General features: G+C 47.0%; 1 protein-coding gene across 1 annotated transcript in view; it reads right to left on the bottom strand.

The window, feature by feature from the left end:
- Window positions 1–21,642, bottom strand: part of ptch2 (patched 2) — a 37,717-nt gene that overhangs the window by 12,692 nt on the left and 3,383 nt on the right. The window contains exons 2-12 of the mRNA XM_066680817.1: window positions 18,437–18,629; window positions 6,757–6,946; window positions 6,569–6,638; window positions 6,289–6,380; window positions 3,747–3,942; window positions 3,534–3,655; window positions 2,279–2,426; window positions 1,657–1,788; window positions 1,341–1,496; window positions 770–862; window positions 531–656 (exon numbers count right to left, since the gene is read on the bottom strand). Coding sequence (XP_066536914.1) covers window positions 531–656; window positions 770–862; window positions 1,341–1,496; window positions 1,657–1,788; window positions 2,279–2,426; window positions 3,534–3,655; window positions 3,747–3,942; window positions 6,289–6,380; window positions 6,569–6,638; window positions 6,757–6,946; window positions 18,437–18,629 — 1,518 coding nt within the window. The remainder of the gene's footprint in view (window positions 1–530; window positions 657–769; window positions 863–1,340; window positions 1,497–1,656; window positions 1,789–2,278; window positions 2,427–3,533; window positions 3,656–3,746; window positions 3,943–6,288; window positions 6,381–6,568; window positions 6,639–6,756; window positions 6,947–18,436; window positions 18,630–21,642) is intronic.

The raw sequence follows: 21,642 nt of genomic DNA, 5'->3' as shown, positions 1-21,642 counted from the left end.
GAGATCAGAGAAACGAAGGCTGACAGCTCACTGATATATGCACTATTCACTCATCCTATTACTCTCCCTCTCTCACTCTCTGAGAAACAGAGCCAGGCTGCAGTTCGAGGTGGACCGAGGGGGGGGTGGCAGTAAAAAGAGAAAGAGGAATAAGGAAAAAGGACAAAAGCAGTCCACTCGTTTATTACGACTACATTTGGTTGGCCTTTTCAGAGCGGTGCCATTCATGCCAGCATGAAAGGCCTTGGCAGGGGGGCAGAGGTTTACTCGGAAATCTCTCGCTCTCAAATAAGCAGAGAAACTCTAGGATTGGGAACAGGGCATTTCTCAAATCCATAAATCTGTGGTTATTTCACTATGATTAATATTAATCTTTAAGCCTTTCCCGGTTTTCACGTCTCACTTATGGTGTAAAACCGACTCAACATCGCCCCCTACACCTTCTCTAATGTATTGCAATATCTCTGAATGAATCACACCGACCTTACAGCCCATATCGAACACACACAAGCACTCGCAGAGCTCCATACCTGCAATGAGAAGGCTCTTAGTGCAGGAATGGGCACCAGAGCTGCCATGAAGAAGGCCAGCATGTTGTTAATGGAGGTGAGCGCCACACTGGTGCCGGTTCTCCTGAGACAGTCGCCCGTCCTCTCCTGCACACACACAAACACACGCACAGGTGCAAGGTAAGCACACAAGACACAAACAAGACACGTGTGGTATCAGTTGCACGCTGAAGAGAGAAGGGAGAAGCTTTGTCGCTTGCCTTGAAGGGGATGTTGGATCCGGCCTCAGTGAATGAATGAGCCAGAAGGAACATGTCGTCCACCCCTATCCCCAGAGCCAGGAACGGCAACACCTGTGAGGGATTAAACCATAGTCATCCTCATCAATTGAACTCAACAGCTTTCCTTCACACTGTGTGAAAAATACATAATCAACGGACCAACAGAAATGCTCCAAATTTACTTGGAATAAACCCTTTTTACATTAAGCTCTATTAAAAATTAAGACGTTTTTTCCTTCTTCTGTAAATTTTACGATTTTGAAAATACGTATTTTTTTGGACACGGTACACATCGGTCAGTATCTAAACTCACTTTGTGCTGCTATTATAGAACAGTTTGGCCTTGTTTTTTTTAGCTGTGAGCACTACTGACAGACACAGCCTGGGCTCAAGTAAACAAACATTACTCACAGCTGCCCTCTAGAGGTGCCAGAGCACAGAACGATTTATCAGAACTTGTATTCATGCATTAAATGAACTGGAAGGTAACTTAAATATTTAACATGATAGTTTAAATAATTGCAAAGTGTGTGTGTGTGTATTTTTATACCTGTGTGGTAGCTGCATTGAAAGACAGTCCCAGCAGAGAGCACAGTCCCAGACCTGCAGCTACAGACAGAGCCACCAACAGGACTCCAGCCAAACCCACTGCACCCTGACTTTTAGCACAATCCCAGCGGAGCATGGTCACGCAAGCGTACGCCAGCTACACACACACAGAGAGAGAGAGAGTTATGCAACAGCTTCCTTCATACAGAAACCCTGCCTATTCAAAAAGAAGTCATTTATCCTTTCAAAGATTTTGGGAGTACAGGGTTTTATCGCATTTCTAAAACACCACTCTCTGTCTAACTCGTCATATCTACCATGAGCAGGTAGCCGCCAGCCACCCTGATGACGCTGACGTCGGAGAAGGACTTCATGATGTCGTTGAGCGTGGTGGTGGAGAAAGCGTGGACGTTAGAGGTGGAGTTCTCAGGAACGCTGTTGTGGACCACCTGCGAGACAACACACAACTGCTCAGTCTCATGTCACAGACCTTCTGTAACCATATCTATCATACTGGAGTTTTACTTTTTACCAATAACACAAGCAAGACAGAGGCGAGCCCCCCAGGAAGCATGACAACCACGGAATAATGAGCACAGATGCCACTGGGTCGGGGGTCAGATGGATCAGATGAGATCACATGACCCCTCAGGCTACTCCGTCAGCGCCATGAATGGCCAACAACCTGAAGGGCAACCAAATACCCCAGCACTTTGTTTTTACAGTGCCCTGCCCCCTCCTTCTCCTGTCTCCACTTCCCTCTCCGTCTTCCCGGTCCCCTCCTTCAGTCTGCATGCAGGGGGAGTGGGTTATCACAAACAACTTTCCCCTATAACTGGGGGTCTGACAGTAGCCTGCGCGTCATGAGCGATGAAGTGGGAGCCCACAGTTTGTGTCAGGTGTGATGCGACAAAGAAGGACAAGGGGACAGGGCAGTACCTCGACAAACTTCCTCTGCCAGGTCTCCAGGATGGCAGTGGCCTTGTCCTCGTTCCAGTTGATGTCGTGGATCTCGTAGTCGTCTTTAAAGTGTTCGTACAGCTGCTTGGGGCTCATGAGGAGGAGCATGGTCTGCAGGGCCTCGGCGCTGTAAACAGAGGCGGGACAGATGAGCACGAGTCGTTTTAAACCATTTCTATTAAAGCATCTCTAGGTAACATTTGGTATTGTTGGGCTCTTGGGCTCCCCCTAGAGTTGAAGAATGTAAAAAGCGTTTACAACGCTGTCCTGAAATCAAGTGGGAGGGAGAGGGAAGGTGAGGGTGGTTTCCTACCCTCCTCTAAAAGTTACATAGTGCAGTTTCTGCGGTGCTGATCCTGGGGTAGCAACAACAAAGGCTCTGTTTTACCTATTACAGCTCAGTGGAGCATCACATTGATTATGAAGCTGTAATTTTAAAGTAAAAATGCTACCTACTGCTGCTTTAATCCACTCATGAACTATACAGTATGTAACACCACGTGGGTAAGAAGAGTGTTCTAGTTTTGTTGTTGATCCTGAGAAGGGGCTTTATCTGTCATTCCTACAAAGTCAGGACCACACACACACTTTAGAGCGCAGAGTGTCTGATAACATCGCGCTATGGAATGTAAGGATCTGTGGATCTGTAAGGTGTCGCAATAAATAACTTTGCAGACGTGTGTGTGTGTGTCTGTGTGTGTGTTTGTGTGTGTGTGTGTGTGTGTGTGGGCTGCAAATCATCCCCTCACTTCCTCTCAGCTGAAGTCCTGGGTCACGAGCTGGGCATGAGTCCCAACTCTGTCACTCTACTCCTCCCGGCTAAAGCCTTTCATTTATTCCAAATTAAAACTCTGCATTCAAAACACACACGTGATGTCGAGTTACACTGTGGGGGCGGGTAGGATTGCAGGACCGCGGGTGCAGGGCTGGGGGAGGGGGGGTGGAACATAGCTGGTCTTTTTAAAGTAATGTAGACCTTGTTTTTATTTACTTGGTCTCATGTTCTGCATTACTCCAAGCCTGGGGTCCTTTTTTTTTGTGCCCTCTATGCAGCACTACATATCCATTCAGAGTTGATGTGGATGTCCATCATGTTTAATTGGGCTGCTCTACGCTGGGGTCAGCGGCGGAAACCGATCCCCTCTCGAGCTAGGAATTCCTTGGATGTGTGAGGTTATTAGGAGTCGGAGAGATCCCGCCCCCCCCCAAAACACCACTTCCCCCTCTCTCTCACCTCTGCAAAGACCCCTGGGAGTTCTTCATTCGTTCTCCCAGGATCAGATCCTCCTGCCAGTGCATGAACTTCTTGGAGAAACCATGGCAGCCCCCTTGCAGCTCTCCAGGGATGTCAGGACTCTGAGGAAACATCGGGGGAACACGTTTAGCCTAAAGATCAATGCAAAACAGCACATGTCCTATCAAACTACCCACGTAGAGACGACCTCACCTGTCTCAGCTCCTTGTTAGGGGCGCTCTGGGGACAGTCTGGGTCGTTGGGGTTCAGGCAGGAGCGGTTCATGTAGGCGTGGCCCACCTGAGCCTTGTCTAGCATCTCCCTGAAGCCCTCCAGCGAGGTGAACTGGCTGAGCTCCTCCATCAGCTTCAGAGGGTCCAGATTCATCCACTGAATATCAGGCATCCCCCTTTAGGAGACACGGCGACACACACATGGTAAGGGCAGTGCTTGTGATCCAGATCTAACCATCCTCTGGTGGTTGCCATCAAACCTTCACAGCAACATCTAGAGTAAAGAGTCCAGGAGGAAAACAAGTCCCCTAGTAATACATTTCCACCTGTCACTTTCTCTCCGCCCCGCCCCTTCCCCTGCTGCCCGCTCTGGGCCGGTCCTCACCAGCCGCTCCTCCGGCCCACAGCAGCTGCATAAAGCCAGGGGTTATTATCCTGTTACACGGCCAGGGCGTAAAGCTCCGCCGGGCCGCGGGCATAGAGTCATAACAATTACCTCTGCCTCCCAAACGTCTTGATAAGACGCCTGGGCGAGCTCCCTCTCGCCCGCTCTGCGCCCACTGAGGCCGAGGCTAAAGGCCCTAATCCACAGCCTCGCTCTCAATGCCACGGAGCCCCACTCCAATCTACATGTGAAATCTCCCCGGTGAATATCGCCGTGTATTGAGATGTTCCAGGGCCGTGTTTCGAGGCTAATGCCCTCTTCACCAGAACGCTTGAACATTTACTGCTATAAATACTCATTATATTTTGTGTACACCGTGGAAAATACACCTTTCTTGTGTCTGTATGAGTAAACAAAGGCAGATGCTTGATATTTAACCCTATATTAATAAGCTACGTATAGGATTGACACTGAGCTGGGTTCATATTTACCTTAAATTTACAACTTCAAAATAACTGTGATGCTCCAACTGAGCTGTAATAGGGAAAACAGAGGCTCTGTCTTTGCTACTGTGGGCTCAGCACTGTAGAAAATGCACTGTGTAACTTTTGGAGGAAGGTAGGTACCCATCCTCTACTCAACTACAACTATATTCCAAACTATTCTTTTCTCATATTTTTGAATCTGCCACAAAACAGAGGTAAAGCACTTAAATTTTCTTCTATTTCTTTTTCCACATCTTCCACGTACACCGAGGTAAGAAGCACCAGACTGAGGTTGATCTACGCACACGGAGGAGTGAGAAGGATTTGGGGGGGTGGCTTTAGCTGGCTGGCGAACGGAGGAAAAGAAAAAGAGAGAGGGAAAAGAGAGGGAATAGTGTCCTAACTCTGGGCCCAATCTCACTCCAATAACTCATGAAGAGTAGCTTCAAATAAAGCTGCTCCTCTCCCATTCCCACACACCGAGCGCCTTTGCTCCTGCCTGCAAAGAGAGCCTCCTTTATCTCCTATTTCTTGCTTGAGTGAACTGGCCCAGGCCCTTTTGTTTTTCCATAGATTGCTGCTCTTTGTTCTGTCAAGTTTTTTTTTTCTTTTTCACCCTCTCTCTCTCTCTCTCTCTCTCTCTCTGCTTTTAAAAACCCTGAACTGGAGCAAAAGCAAGAAAGGACATTAGCCTCAGCGGCCACCCCTAGCTCTGCGCACACATGCTGAAAGAGGGAGCTTTTAGTTTATGGGCTTTAAGGTGGACTTCTGAGAATCTTTAAGGCTCCTCAACTCTAAATGTCTAAAAGCATCTACTGCAGAAGACTTTGGTAACTTTGAAACGCAAAAACACAATGCTATTTGTTAAAAGACACAAAAGTTTAGAGGTTTTAACGCTGTGATATCCTCACATTATGTAACATTACAGCAAATTATCACCCAGGTGCATGAAGAGATCAAAAAAGCACTGTTAATTTCTCGTACGCTCTTGTGTTTCCCCCTCATCTCTCTCCCTCACTTTCTCTCGCTCTTTTTGGGCCCACGACTTGCATAATGCCCATTTTATTTGTTGGACAACTTACAGCTCAGAACCCGGGCGATTACCATGAGAATGCGCAGTGTTCCCCGGTGCTGACAAAGCCGGGGCCCCCTCTGGGGTCCCCTCACTGATGGACACTCAGTCGTAAACTCAGAGAATGCTGACCATTGTCTGCTCCAAAGGCCCACTCTGCCTACCCCCCACTCTTTCCTCCCACCCACCCAGTAGCAGCCATCTCCTGCCTCCCTCCCTCTCTGGCTGGGCTGGTTTAGTTTGGGTTGGGTGTGCTGGAGGGGGCGAGGGGAGGGGGGGAGTGATCAGTGCGGTGATGACAGCCGGAGCCCAGGCGACAACGAAACCAAGCCCGGGCTTATCGACAGCCTAAATGGGGCTTTTCTGCTCAGAGCTTGATGTGGAAGTTTGTCGCTGCCAGCTCTGCGTCTGAAGACTCTTGTCGGAGGGGCACGTGCTACACCCAGGGTGGTCAACTCTTAGCTTCTTCCCTAACCCTAGCTACCTGAGCTCACTGTTCTGGGCGTGACAAGCATTAAAATCCTTCCATTGCATGGCCCTAGCTCATGTAGGGTGTGTGTGTGTGTGTGTGTAAACTCACGGTAAGTAGGCGGAGCCTCCCTGCAGTTTGGAGCCCTCCCAGAAGCAGTCGAGCGGGGTCACGATCATACAGGGGAACAGCTTGTCAATCATCTAAGAGCAGAAACAGCCACTGTGAGTCCACAGTTATTTCATCAAGCAGAATATACAACAAACCCAAGGTGTAAAGAGGTTAAAATAACAATTAAATTATATAAATATATAAATAAATAACACAAGGCCAAAGTCAAACACACAGATTAGCCTTAACCCTTAAAAGGCTAAAGAGGACGGCCACCTACCCTCTCGATCATGACGTTCTCTATGATCGGGACTCCGGATTTGAAACAGATTTTGTTGAGGTCCCAAGATCTGTGGGAAAGAATTCAGCAAAACAGACGCATGTTAAAATACGAGCCGTGTTGGAGCAGGACCTCGGGACTTTGGATCTCATGAAATTCCTCATAATCCTTACGGAGGCTGGACTCACTTTCCATAAAGAGACACCTGGACTTTGCTGGCTGACAGCGCGGCCTCCAGGTGGAGCAGCAAAGCCTCCTGGGTAAGAATATTGGTTCCTTCCTGTTTGGGTGTCTGTATGAGCATCTGCGTGGTGAACACTGTCTCTTCTCCTTGTTTCTCCTTCGTGTAGCGCAACTCCCGGCTCACCCTGCTGCCGGCTGAGAGACAGAGAGAGACAGAGAGAATGTAAGTGGTCTTCCTTTCCCAATAGTCTGTTGACACCTTTAATAATTAGTGAATTTCTGCTACTTTAAAGTGCACACACAGCTGAAAATCAGATGTGGCGTTCTTGAGCTGCACATGAGCAATCAAATCCTCACAGCAATGCTACAATGGACAGTGGAAGCTGTATTTGTGGCAAAGGAGAACGCCATTCATTTCACGAGAGAACCCTGGATGCACCGGTTTCCAAACCTCTGGCTGTGTATATAATAATATATGATAATATAATATATAAGTGTGTATATAAAATGAATGTGGATGTATTTGGCCACCGTGCAGTTATTCCCTGTGCCCCTAATGTTGCCTGGCTGCTCTTCAACTGTTGAAATGTTTATGTGCTGCTACAAAAATTCAGGCCAGTGTAATAGGCAAGAAAAAACCCAAGGAGCTGGTCCTAATGGCAACACTGCAAACCCCCCACCCCCCAAAAAACTAACACAAAGCCACCTTAATAACATTAACCAAGACCCTGCCTAAGCAACGGGCTAACAGCACAATTAGGACAAGGCTCTGCAGCTCTAATTCCCATGTGTATCTCCCATCCAAACAAGCCCAGAAACAGATGTGGGGGTCACATGAGAGGCTTTGGCAGGCAGAGACAGAGAGCTGGGGCTGTGTAAAGTATATGACACAGCTAGCGCTGTCACACCAGGCCGGGAGGAGATGGGCCGTCGCGGGAGATCCCTCATAAATTCTCCCGAAACGCACGCAGACTGGCCCAGGGCCAAGGCCCGGACAATCCTCACCACCCCGGGACATGCCAAGCAGCCTCATCACAGCCTCATCGCAACCTCATCACCCGCTACACGCACGTGTGCATGAGTCAAGGATTAGCAAAAATCTAGCCGACAATTTTCCTCTTACTCCCAATGTAGGTAAATAGCTGTGTGACATGCTTTCGTTGATGAAAACAGTGTGTCGGACAACGTCAGTAACCACGTAAACAAGTCTGTGATGATTTAGCTGCTACACACAAAGCTAACTGGTGAAGAATTAGCTTGCTTGCCCTGCTAGCTACACACACACACACACACACACATACACATACAGCTCTATTATGTGAATAAAGAAGCTAATTGGAAAAGTAATATTAAGATGTAAACATTAACACCACTGAAACCACAGCATATTTATTCAATGCTAATTGGTGGGCTAGCACTGTCAATGGCCAAAACTACTGCTTTAAAGCTTGATCCTTCCTTGGAATCCTTGTAAAAGGGCCTGAATCTGCAGCCCCGGGGGTCTTTATCTGTGGCCTGCCACCATCTCCAATCTCCATCCTGGTCATGTGAGTTCTCCATGACTAGCCCTTTATTCGCAACTCTAACCCATGCGCACAAATCCCAGCACTTGGTGGTGTCCCCTGTTTGAAAACAGGCATCCACCATCACGGAACTAAGCTGTCAGAGAACTAGCAAATGTGTGTGTGTGTGTGAGTTAGCTGGTTCGAGAACAAAAAGCTGGTGGTCTGGTCGGGTCTGGCTGAGTGGGTGGGTGGGTGAGCGGAGGGGGAGCCGAGGCAGAAGAGGGACAGGCAGAAACACTGTTCATGTGGTACGCAGAGCAGCGATGAAAGGCATCAAAGGGAGCGGAGGGAGCTCTGGAGTCCAGCCCCTAATTAACGGAAAGAGCGCCAGGGGTAGCCGCAGCCATGCCAAGGCCTCATGAAACGCACCGGCCCAAATCAGGACCCATCTGTCTGCCCCTTCGCATCTCAGCACTCCCAGGTCTGCCTGCGCTGAAAGTCTTCAGCCTCGCACTGGAGCATTGAGGCCAGTGTAGCTAATGACACAGGCTTGTATCACAGCAGTTAGCACTGATACAATGACGTGTCACAGGTTAACTGTCTGGGGCATAGGATCATGTTGGAAGTAGTTTGTGCTTCTTAATTGTAATTCAAAACTCAGACATTCTCCAACTCTTGTCATTGTTTGGGAGCAGTTGCCTAGTTTTAAAATGGACAATTATCATGTTACTCAACAAAAAATAAACTAAAAAGTGCTGTAGAAGCATGTGATGGATTGGTTTTGTTGTTAGGGATTATATTGTATCCAAAATACATGTGAGTTTCAGTTTAGAAAATTAAAAGATGTTAATTTTGACGTTTTTGTGAACCTTGAAAACTGTCATTTAATGCTACACAACAGTTAGCGCAAAATGACAAAAGAGCACCACAATGTTTGAATTCTGAATGACAGTTATACTTTAACTTAATACCTGAATCAAAAAACTTATTGTAACCTAATAAAACTCAAGTTTCTATCCATTTTGAGGAAAGAGTGTGAAGATATAGTATGCAACGTGCTAACTGAGGTTGAAGCTGCCAGTGCTTGTTAGCTACATTAGCGGTGTTGCTCTGAAGCTAAGCTAAAATGTGTTTTTGATTGATAACACTGGGGGCGAATACTGTGAGTTGAATTTTGCATTTGTTTGGGAAAAAGATCAAGACTTTTAGCTCTGTTTTGGAGAAAGTGGACCTGACTTTACTTGACAACTCCTCTTTAGGGGAAAAAATATATAACCTCAAGCTTGCGTAACACCGCTACACTGATGCGGGGCCTGCACAAGTACAGTGCAGAAACGTCAAACACGAGTTAGCGGTTAGCCAGTCCTGACAAGGGGTGACATTATCTCGCATGGCTGCAGACAAATTGATTGAATGCATACACACTTTCAGCCTCTTGTTTAACAAAGATGGCTAGCAGCAACTGGACCATGTAAACACGTTATTCCAAACAATCCCACCACGTCCCAAGGACGGATCCATCTGCGGAGGGGGGAAAGAAAACGCAAACGCATGCTCAATTTTATGATGTTTTTTTTATTTTTTTTTTATTTTTTTCTTTTCCCCTTTTTCGCCTCAGTTCTCTGACGCCGTGTTAATATTTAATGCATTCAGGCATCTGCAGGAATCAAGCTGCAGTCCTTGGGCCTGTAATTACAGGGGCTCCTGAAGTAAATTATAGCTATTTGTGTCTGGTTCCTCCCATCTGGACCACCCAGCTAGACAGCCGAGTGTGCGCCATTGCTCAGCCAGTCACCAGATGGGAGCTCTGCTCTCGCTCTCGCTCTCGCTCGCTCTCTCTCTCTCTCTCTGCCTGCCACTGCTGGTCTTAAAGAGACAGGCGTGCAAATACTTTCACAGCCAGGAACACGTCCGCGGGCTGGAAAACAAGAGGAAGTGGCCATAGGAGCTGGAATACGCATTTGAGACCGGAGGGTTTTGGAGTGTTCCCCTCCACTGAGTCACTGATTTCAGGGATAAGCTTTCAGGAAAAGTGGCCTTCATTGTGAACGGGTGTAGCTCACTTCCCTTTACAAATCAGTGCAGACCCGGGGGAGAAGCAGACGGATGGTTAAAGCGATACCGTGTCTGATCACCTACGTCTGATTTTACACGAGCTCTCTTTAACACAACGGCAGACTGGTAAGAGGCTACGAGAGGCTGGTCGACCGTTCCAGAGGCAACCCCCTACCCCTCTATCTCACTCTCTTTCTCTCTTGGGCCGAGCCCCTCCTATTGTCCTCCCTCATTTTTCACATCCCTGGGGGTGACATCACCATCACAGGCCAATTATCCACCAGGAGGGTCCGACCATCACCCTACCCCCACCGACAAGGAAGGAAAACAAACTAAGTTCAAAGTAACTCGCACGCCACATGCCTATCCTCGGCCCCCCACACGAAACGTATATGAAACGCCTGCAATGCTGAAGGCCCGAGCTCCGTCCTAATCTCCGCTCAGACGGAGGGTTGTAGCAAACCCGTGCTGGGGGGACAATGGTAGCACGTTTCAGGGAAAGAGCTTCTGTGGACAGGGGGGCTGGCTGGAGGTCTTTCCGTCCCAGCAGGCAGTCTGGAAAGTGACATGTAATTAACCACGAAGAAGAAGCCTCCCTGCTCCCCAGTGTTAGACTTATGCTGGACCCTGTCAGCCCCAATCTCCCTCAGTGCCTGGTCTAGCCCATCTGACCCCCCCAACACACACACACACACACACACACACACACACAAGCATCTCACTGTATCAGGCAACACATAGGACCTGGTGAAATATATCACAGCTCAGTGGTACAGTGAAATATTTACACGCAAATTTTTTTTTAAAATAAGTTATATAAGAAACTGTTTACACCAGTGTAAACGTAGTGTCAGACATTTTGTTTAGCACTGAACTCTGCACAGTGTGAAGAGGTGGGATATTAGCTTCTGTTAATTGCTAGCGACATTAGCTTCAAAGCCCCAAAAGCTGAGAAGCAAGTGTGCCTTCGCTCATCGACTAAATTTGAAGCTTAAAAAAGATCTGTGAAGTAGAGGTGGCCGATACGGCCCTAAAATAATATCACGATATTTCAGGGTATTTTGGCAAGAACGATATTTTTGATGATACGACAAAACACCGAAAAAATACTTTACTTAAATTCAAGAACACACTATTGCAACAAAATAAATGTTATATTAATGTTTTATTAAATTTATTCTTAAATAATTCAATGGTTTATTGTACGTCTGATATTTTGTAACCAAACCACTTCCACACGACGAAGACACTCCCTTCACTTTGGAGAAAATGACTCTAAATAAATGATCTCACTCATATTGTGGGGACTTCTCTTCAGCTGGTGGTCCCCACGATGTAAATCACTACACTTAAGTTAAAGACATGTTTTGGGGTTAAGTTTAGGGTTAGGTTTAAATTTTAGGGTTAGGACTGAGCTAGTAAAACGTGTGGAAAATTTAATGGTGAGTCTCCACAAAATGAGCACGAGTGCATGTAATGTCCCCACAATTCACAGATACAAGGCTGTGTATGTGTGTGTGTGTGGGCGCAACAGTTGCGAGTGCTGCTGCAGTGTGGAGCTGCTGGCGCTGAGTGCTGGTGCTCTCTCCATTAGACCAGGCCGCCTTCAAAGTGTTGTGGGCCAGATTAGTGGGATTAGGAGGCCAGTGAAAAGACCCATGCTGACTTGGAGGAAGTCCCACAAGGAGGAGAGCTGAAAGAGACATTTTTACCTGCCTCCGCCACCCAAGTCACAAACAAAACACTGGGACGTCGCTATGCAGTCGGGTGCCAATGACATACAGATACACACACAGGGCAAAGCCTGAGCACAGCTGTAATCACCACTAATCACAAAGGGTACAGTCCTCCGGAGTCTCGCGCCACTGTTAAAAACTCAGCTCCTTGTTAATGCACCAAGATATAGATGCTGTATTAAATACAACACATTTCTGCACTTCATCCCTGTGCATTGCATGTGGTCTTTCTCTGTGTCAGACTCTTTCTTATTCCTCCTTTCAGGACCTTTTTAATGCAACGAGGGGTGGCACTTTGGTCTGCTCTTGGCCCCTGTGCCAATCTTTGAGATGCTGTAGCTCCAGCACAACTTTCAATCATGGAGGCAGTGAATGAGCCATTCCTGGAGAAGGAGCGTTCATTCCTCTCTCTCTCTCTCTCTCTCTCTCTCTCTCTCTCCAGCCCCCCGGGCTCCACCTCTGGCTCTCCCAGAGCTGAGGCGAGGCTCAAAGCGGGGCTTTGTGGCTGTCGTTTTTCGGCCCCCTTTTCAGATGTTTCCCAACAAACAGGCGAAAAAAAAAAAGAAAAACTAAAGAGAGAAAAACCCACTCGACAAAAGCGGACGGAGCCAATGGAGGCTTTTTCCCAGCAGCTGAAACAATGCGTGGGAAAAGGGAGGGACGCCTTCATACCTTAACCTATAGAAATACTGTGCTTGTGTGTGTGTGTGTGTGTGTATGCATTCCTGTACATGCTTAAGCAGTGCTTCTGGCCCGGTAAGGGGTTTGTGTTTAAATGGCATTCGGTTCTAAAAAAAAAATGTACAAATAACAAAAATAAAAGAGAAAAAAAAAACATTGAAAAAGAACTCCACGAGGCTGAAAAATAAAAAATAAAAATACTCCTAAGCTCCTGTTAACGTCTATTCAAACCTGATACTTCTGTCAGCATTGACATAAATTTCCACTGCTGCTGGCATTTAGGCCCAGGCCATTTCCATATGTATAGCCGGGCCTGTACTAATTATGCTAATCATCCCCAGTGTTGGCTGCTGTGGAAAAATGCCCACATTAGGCACTCCAGTGGCTGCTAATGCAGCTTAATGTGTAGTTGAAACATACATTCATCCCACGGTGAAAGGCAAAATTTTTCCACATTGCTGGTCTCATTCAGGCTGGAAATGAATTTATTGAGCACCGAGCACCATTTCTTTTCCCCCGAAGGTCTGAGAAGACGCTTTCTTCCGTGCTTTTTCTTAAAGCAATCGGGCAAACAGTTTTAGAGAAGGAAAAGTAAGAGAAACTTTTGCCAAAAAAGTGACCAGTGCCCACTCCCCCTTTTTTTAAGGATCAAAGAAAGCCATTTTCTTTGTCTAAGAGCTAAGAAAGCAAAAAAAAAAAGCAAGAGAAATGGATGGAAATGGACAAACGGGAGTTTCCTACAGGGTTCTGGACCAGACTGCACATGGCCTTCAGACTCCAGAGAGAATCAGCTCCGATGTGGTTAAAAAATAAACCTCACTTAGCGAGGCTGGCTAGCCGCTTCATTCCCGCTACTTCGCTGATTACACACAGCATTTCCTCAGCTCCCTGTTCTCTGAAGCTGACATATTCGCGCAATTAAGGGCCTGTTACATCCGACATTCGAAAAACAAATGCTGGGCCAGGCGCTCTGATTGAGGTCAGAACAAGCAAACAGTGGCTCGGCGAGGGCGCGCGCTAGGCCTGGAAACTAGCATGCTACTAGCGCTGACTAGCAGGGCTGTGGAGAAGGGAGGCTTTTTCAATTGAGTATTCAGCTCAGGGGCTGCTCTTGAGGAGCTGGGAGGCCGGCCGGTGGTGGATGGAGGGTGGGGGGATTGGGGGCGGTGGAGGAGAGGAGTTGGGGGGGGGGGGGTGCTCTGAAATAAACATTTTGAACTGACCCAGGTTGACTCCGGCCTTGTTTGTTCTTTCGACTGGTGAGGTCCAAGCCTCGGCAGTTTGGAGTTTATTTATGTAGCTGGGGCTGCTGTGGCCCTGCCATTCACCTCCAATAATGCTTCATAGAGCGCTCTTTCTCTCCGAGCAGGCCCTGGACTCACTGTGTATTTTCTAATGAATTATTGCATTTACCTAGCATCCCCCCCTCAACCCCAACATTCCCTGTTTAGATAACTGCTCCACAACGCAGAATGGCCCCACACGCATCCCCTCTGGAATAGCCAGGCCCTTTTTCGCAAGTTCTCTGGGAGGCACCCAGTGTGCAGCATGTGCACAAGGTCATTCATGCCCAAGTGTGGACGTTCACTCTCCCTCCTCCAGCTTTATAAACCTCAGCCAGGCCTGCTACCCAGAACACCCTGCTCTGCCTTTTTTTTTTTCCTCTGCAGTGTTTGCACAGCTTGCCTGCATTGCCCACGTCTGTCAAGTGCACCAAAACTTTGTCAAGACGGATGAGATAAATTAAGCCAGGGGGCCAAGCACGAGTGCGTAAACATCTCTCTCTGTTTGAAAAGTTTCGCTGTTCCTTTAGCCCACCGCGCATTTTTGTAGCCCTTCGGTAATTGCCGTTTAATTCCCCACAACCCTTCCGAGAAGTTTCCGTTACTCAGGCAATCACACGGCCACAGACTCGGCTCTAGTGGGGTTTTATTTTTTTTCTTTTTAAGGAGCGTTAGCAAGATCATTAAAGCTTGAGAAATATGAGAAAACAAAAAACGCACATTTCTACTGGGCTTAAGCTATCTGGCTAACTGAACAACCCCGCTGTGTGGAACACCACCCCCCCCTCCTCTCGGCCCACCGCCATGGGGCAGCTTGTCAATAACAAATTGCTGTTTATCCTTCCTTCCCCGAGCGAAACAGTCCCACATTCTCTCGCAGGCAGCTATATGATTAGAACAAGATGGCGGCCACCTCGGAGAGAACCTCTAGATGAAGCGACTCCACGCTCCTTCTCCGATAAGACTCTCTGGAATTCCACTCTGCTGACACCCAGCCTTCGGAAATTTAAAGGTAGAGCCGATAAAACGCTTTTTGCACTCACCCCCTGCCCCCAACGCTCTCCTCGCCACCACCACCACTCTCTATTTTATAACCCCCTCCCCTGGCTTTCTCTTCCCCCTGACAATAGAGACCAACTCCCGCTTTCCCAAGCTTCCAGCAATGACTTAAGAGCTCTTTAAACACAGGCAGGTTATTTTTGAGCTTTTGGTTTTCTGTGAAATTCTAATTCAGCTTTAAACACCAAAACAGATATCTGGCAGCGCTACAGGGCTACAGTGTGAGTGCAGGAACAAAACAAAAACAATTAAAAAACAGATTTGCAAATGAGAAGAAAGGAAAAACAAGGAAAACAAGATGCTTAAAAACATGTGTGTCCTCGTTTGAAAGGGAAAACCAGGGTTTAGTGGAATTCTTTTGTTAATTCGGAACCTTTCTCGTTTGAACTCATTCGTTCTGCCGAGAACTGTTTGGGGCTTCATTAGTTCGGCACTGGAACTGAGGCTAATGTCGCTACCTAATGGAGGCTGATGTAGTGTGTTTTAGCACGGGCTAAGTCTTTGTATTTGTCTCAGTTCACACTGAGTTGTTAAGTAATCCCAAAGAGTCGTGCTCGTGTAGCTTTTGACACTTAGTGAAAGTTCACAGCGTGGCTAACAACTGTCCTGTACTCTCGTCCACATTTACCTCAAACACAAAGCTAACAGGGCCCAGTTCCTCACATGAAAACCCAGACAGAGGCAGAGACAGTAACCGGGAGTGCCCTCCCAGACTCCCCGGGGTCCTGCGGCTGCTACTCGTACGTCATGTGAAGGGAGGAAGCGATCGTAGATGCCCGGGTGGTCCTGGAACACACGGCTTCTAGGTGGCCGGGGTGACATTTGGGTGGGGGGCAGGGTCGGGGTAAGAAGGGGGAAGGAGGGGGCAGTTATGGCCTTAGGGTATGTGATGGGGGGCAGATGCTACCAAATGCACAGCTGGCCCAGGGGTAGGCTTTGTTACCTTTACTTCCTTCTTAAACAGAGGGAGCTCACACACAGCCAGCTCCACCAGCCCCTGGAAAGGGGTTATTACTGAGAGGTCAATCAATGCTTTTTTTCAGATTTGACAGATGTTAACGTCTGAACCCAAGGTTCGGGGCAAGAGATCCGACCCTGAATCTGCTGAAATACGACACAGAAATAGAGCAGAACCTTGAATATTGCTTCTTTTACTTAGTTTACTTGGCCTTAACGTGTTCAGACGGCTCTTAGACGTAAGCACCCTACAGTTTCTGATCCCAAACATGAAAACTGGCCAGTGATATGTTGGTCAATCCAAATCCTTCCTTTAATGCACTGCAACCACAAAGTACACTGTGAGATACGACGTCCCGTGCAGGTACAGTGTTGTTGTAAAGGTACAGACAGTGGAAATATCCTCTCAAAGGTACAGAAAGTGGCCTTCAACTCGAGTTGCGTACCTTGAAGGTCCTTTACATTGCCTTCTCCAGAGTCCCACCACAGGGAAGGTTTTTTCTGAGAGTGTGAAGCAGTTGAATTAGAACAGGGTCCTATACAGAACCCAAAGATGTACACACCTTTCTAAAGGACTAAATGTTTAAGGGGTCTTTTTGTCGACTGCACACACCACTTTCTCTTAAACACGTCCGGACAGAAACGCACCGAAACAAACACTTGAGAACGCTGATATCACAAGATCCATTAAAAATCCCTTTCCTTTGTCTGAATGACTTTTGTGTGTGTGTGTGTGTGTGAGAACTAACCACTCCTTGTTACCAAACCACTTACTCCCCATTCAGTGTGGGGCAGCTTTGTCAATGGGCTATTGGGGGAAACAACGCAAGCAGAAACTTTAGTAACATGGGCCCTGCCTCTTAAAGGCACAGCGCGCCTACTTGCCCACCCCCCAAAAGCGGCCATGGTCTTGTCTGAAGACCCTGGTCTCTCTCTCTCTCTCTCTCTCTCTCTCTCTGTGCTTTAGCCAGGCTTTTACATTAACACACAAACTCTGTGACAGCCCCTGACAGCTCCCTCCTCCTCTGCTCCACCGAGAAGCGAGGCAGCGTTCACAATCAGCTATATCAACTTTAAAGCCTTTAAATTAACCCTTTAAACTCTCATAACTTAAACCCTGCACTCATACCAGGCGCTGAGTTATGAGCGTTAAGACGAATAACTGAATAATAAGTCTGGTTTTTTAAGGATTAAAGGGCAGGCCTCCAATTTATCAGCACAGAGCTAGTGACAGCACAGTTCCCCTCGGATTTATGACACACTTAACTCAAAGTATGGTGACTCCCTGAGCTGGCGTGCACGTATGTGTGTGCATATGTGTGCAACAGGTGGGTAAACTCGGGCTGTATTCACTTCTCCCCCCTCCCTTTGCTGGAGGAAAGGGGGTGCCTTTATTGTTGAATGGAATCCAAGAATAGTTAAGGACCACACAGAGAGCAGGAGAGGAGGGTGAGTGTGTGTGGTGAGGGGTGAACAGGAGGGGGGAGGGGTCCTCCAAGATGGCTAACCATTCACACAAACACACACACACACACACACACACACAGCCCATCTGTGCAGGGGATCAGCGGCACGGCCAAAGCCTAGGGGGGCTTAGAAGGAATTTGGCAGTGTGAAAACCAAATAAAGATGCCCCGAAAAACGCGGAGATAAGCGAGGCGTGCGGAACGGACGTCAGAGGGGGGCAAGGATGGAGGGGGGGTTTAAAAAATAGGAGAAACAAAACAAAACAAAAAAAATCTCACAACGCAAAAGGCCCCCACGGCGGACAATAGCAGCTGATGGGGAGAGGACAAGAGGAGGCTTGCAGAGAAAGGAAAAGCGAGCGCTACTTGTGCATGACAGGGGAAAGATATGGAATTCCTGAGACCACGGTCCGTGTTCAGAGACCCCGGCGCAGTGGCTCTGCTCCCTGCTCCCACCCACTGCACCTCCCGGGCGGCCTGAAATTCTTCCGTTTCAGTACAGCGTGCCTTCAGTCGGCTTGTTTGGGGAGTAATAAATGGAGGAAGCGTCTCCAGAAATAGGCTGCCAAGCAGAAGGGCTGGTGGGTGAGGTCAAATGGTGCTCTCCCTCTCTGCAGACCCCCCACAAATTGACGCCCAGTGGTCCTGCGCTCTTAAAAATAAAAACCGGCTTGAACATATGGTTCTGAGTTGGTTGACCCGCCTGCACTTTTTTTCCCCTACCTTCAAATATCAACAGGGATTCAATCTATTAAGCATCAGTCCACCTTAAATTTAAGGGGGCACAGGACACCAGATGTGTGGTCTTTCTACTGTACGACATCTAATGCAGCTGAACAAGCAGTTAACAAGCCCTTCCTGAGCTTCCACTTCCAACTCTGTAATATAACACAGACCACGGACGATATCCCAAGCCTTTTAAGGAAAGAAAAATGGGACTTACCTTCCACCCATAGCTGCTCGATATCCGTCTCGATAGCAGCCACTCGCAGTCCCACCGATAAGGCTCCGAACACGAGCAGCCCAATGAACAGCACCTTTCCGCAGTGTCGCTGGATGTGGCAACCCAGAGTAAAGAGGAGAGCCTGGAACCTGGCCCGGATCCACAGTGGAGCTCTCTGCCCAGCGGCTTTCCCCTGAACAAAACAGAGCAACACTCAGTCACTCGGGCATGGAAGCTGTTTCCGATCAGCACTGGAGCTGGCCAAGGCCTGGACCTGAGGACTGTTATGAGGACGTCAGAGATCAACACTTGGTTCGATTCCCTTTAACGTGAATCTCTTCCCGAACTCTGAGTAATGGATTCTTCGGCTAACGTCCACTGTAGTTACTGGCCTCTATGAAACAGGCTGGTTCTACAGTGGGCAATAAGCAGAACTCTTATGTGGGTCCACACTTGTCTTGTCCTCTCTACATTACACACATTAGTTACAGTAGTTTGTTACAGTTTTAATGCACCACGTTATTAATATTTAATAATTAGTACACTGAGTTGAAATAGATCATAGGGCATTGGCTAAAATCTCCACAAATCCAGAGATCCATTAGGAACTATTAACACACTCCAGACAGCTCCAGGATATTAAGCATGCGGCGGCAGGGAGCGAACATTTACATGAAAAGTTTCCCAGTCCTGACTTCACTTTTGGATCGACCAGCGTCACGACTGACTGCGTTACATCCCTATAGTGTTCGGAAATCTTCACTAAACCATTCCCGGATTATTTCACCGAGGACTGGGTCCAAACCCGAGAGGCACACATCTTTCTGGTTAATCCCCACTGACCTGAGCGAGAGGCTGAAAAGAAAAAAAAAACCCTCTGAGAGTTGGACGCTATTACGTAACTCTGTAACTGGACTGCTGACTCTGAGCTGGCAGGCTGAGGCCGGCAGTGTGGTGGACAGAGCCACGGCACACACTGCAGCCTCTTTTCTGTCCATCTTGCAGCCCTGGAGCTTCTCCACGCAGCGCCCGCCTCGCTCTCGCTCTCAAGCTTTGGCTCACAGCAGAAAGGAAATGTCGACTTTGAAACTATCCAGTTTCACGTGCCAAACGCCTCAGACATCACAGCTTGATGCGGACCACACACAGGCAGCAGCGGTCGTACGCGGCCGAAGCCTTCGTTAGATTCACGCAGGGACGGCGGGTTACGTTAATGCGCAGAGCACATTCCAGAGCAGGGTTTTATCACACCTGGCACTCCTCTGGCCACAGATTCCCAAACTCAGGCCACGTCTCCAAACGTCATGTTTCAAGATGAACAGCTGTCACACGGTACAGACCTGGCGTCTTTATAGAACAGTAAACCTATTCTGCTCACTCAGGGATGCGGCTCTGCAGCTCTGCTAACGTCCTAAAGGACTCCAGCTCTGATTTTACATCTCACACCAGTTCTAATGTTGGTCTTGTGTCAACACTGGGGGTGTCACACAGGGCTGAGGTGTGAACAGAAACAAGGTAACCAGGGACAATATGAGAAACCCTAGTTTTTGATTGCTCTCCTGCTGACAGCGAGTATTTTGATTCTAAATGAGGGGAAAAAGGGGTCAATGTATAAAGGCAAATGGGGCAATTGTTCAAGTGAAACTGACTAACGGAGCACATCTGTCATTCAGGTCTCAGGCTGCCATCTAAAATACAGTCCACATCACCACAAACCGGCTCGTATTGTCAAGTATCGCAAGTAATCCATCTCTTTATTTGGCTTCTAAGTCCAGTCTGGTTATAGTTTACACTCACTAACAACTAAACTCCTCTTTGCTGCTGGTGTTTACATCGTAGTGATGGAAAAGGAAATACTGTAAACAGACTAATGAAACAGCTAAATTAATGAATACTGGGCTGAATTAAAGGCTCTAGGTTACTGTTTCAGGTCGAATACAGCCATAAACACAGTGTACTGTAGGGTCTGTATGACAAATCTACTCCATTATTTAATTTCACACTAAATTCTCTTAGATGACGCTGGAGGATGCATTTTCTTTTCTCAAAATGAACAAAAAGAAAATTTGGTAAAAGAGTAATTACATGCAAAACAGTTATTTTTAAGACATTCAATAAAAGGAAGATATCTGTCACTCATTTCTAATAATAATACCGTCCTCCACACTGCCCCAGATTATATCACTGTCCCAGATGATCATCAAGACTACTTTACATATTATAACACTGACCTATAATACTACTGCTCCCAACACTTAGGTTAAACACATTGTAAAACAGTTCTAAACTATTACACTGTTCAGTAAATTAATATAAACATTCATTTCTATTGAGCCCTGTACGACAGCACTGTCTCAAATGACCACAACTACTAACTTACACACAGTATACTGAACTATAATACTCTCCCATATGACCAAGAACTACCTAATTACACACACTATACTGGACTACAATACTCTCCCATATGACCAAGGTTAACCTAATTACACACACAATAACACAGTCCTGAACTACAACACTCTCCCAAATGACCTAGACCTACTAACTTACACACACTATACTGGACTATAATACTCTCCCATTTGACCAAGAACTACCTAATTACACACTTTAACACAGTCCTGAACTACAACACTCTCCCATATGACCAAGAACTACTTACTTACACACACTTTAACACAGTCCTTAACTACAATACTCTCCCATATGACCAAGAACTACTTACTTACACACACTATATTGAACTACAATACTCTCCCATATGACCAAGAACTAACTTACACACACTTTAACACAGTCCTGAACTACAATACTCTCCCATATGACCAAGAAATACCTAATTACACACACTATACTGAACTACAATACTCTCACATATGACCAAGAACTACTTATTTACACACTCTATAACACAGTCCTAAACTACAATACTCTCCCATATGACCAAGAAATACCTAATTACACACACTATACTGAACTACAATACTCTCCCATATGACCAAGAACTACTAACTTACACACACTATACTGAACTACAATACTCTCCCATATGACCAAGAACTACTAACTTACACACACTTTAACACAGTCCTAAACTACAATACTCTCCCATATGACCAAGAAATACCTAATTACACACACTATACTGAACTACAATACTCTCCCATATGACCAAGAACTACTAACTTACACACACTATACTG

The sequence above is a fragment of the Hoplias malabaricus genome, chromosome 9 (genome assembly GCF_029633855.1).
Source record: "Hoplias malabaricus isolate fHopMal1 chromosome 9, fHopMal1.hap1, whole genome shotgun sequence".
NCBI classification, from domain to species: Eukaryota; Metazoa; Chordata; class Actinopteri; order Characiformes; family Erythrinidae; genus Hoplias; species Hoplias malabaricus.
Note: the sequence above shows the minus strand (reverse complement) of the source record. Positions and strands in the feature narration are given on the sequence as shown.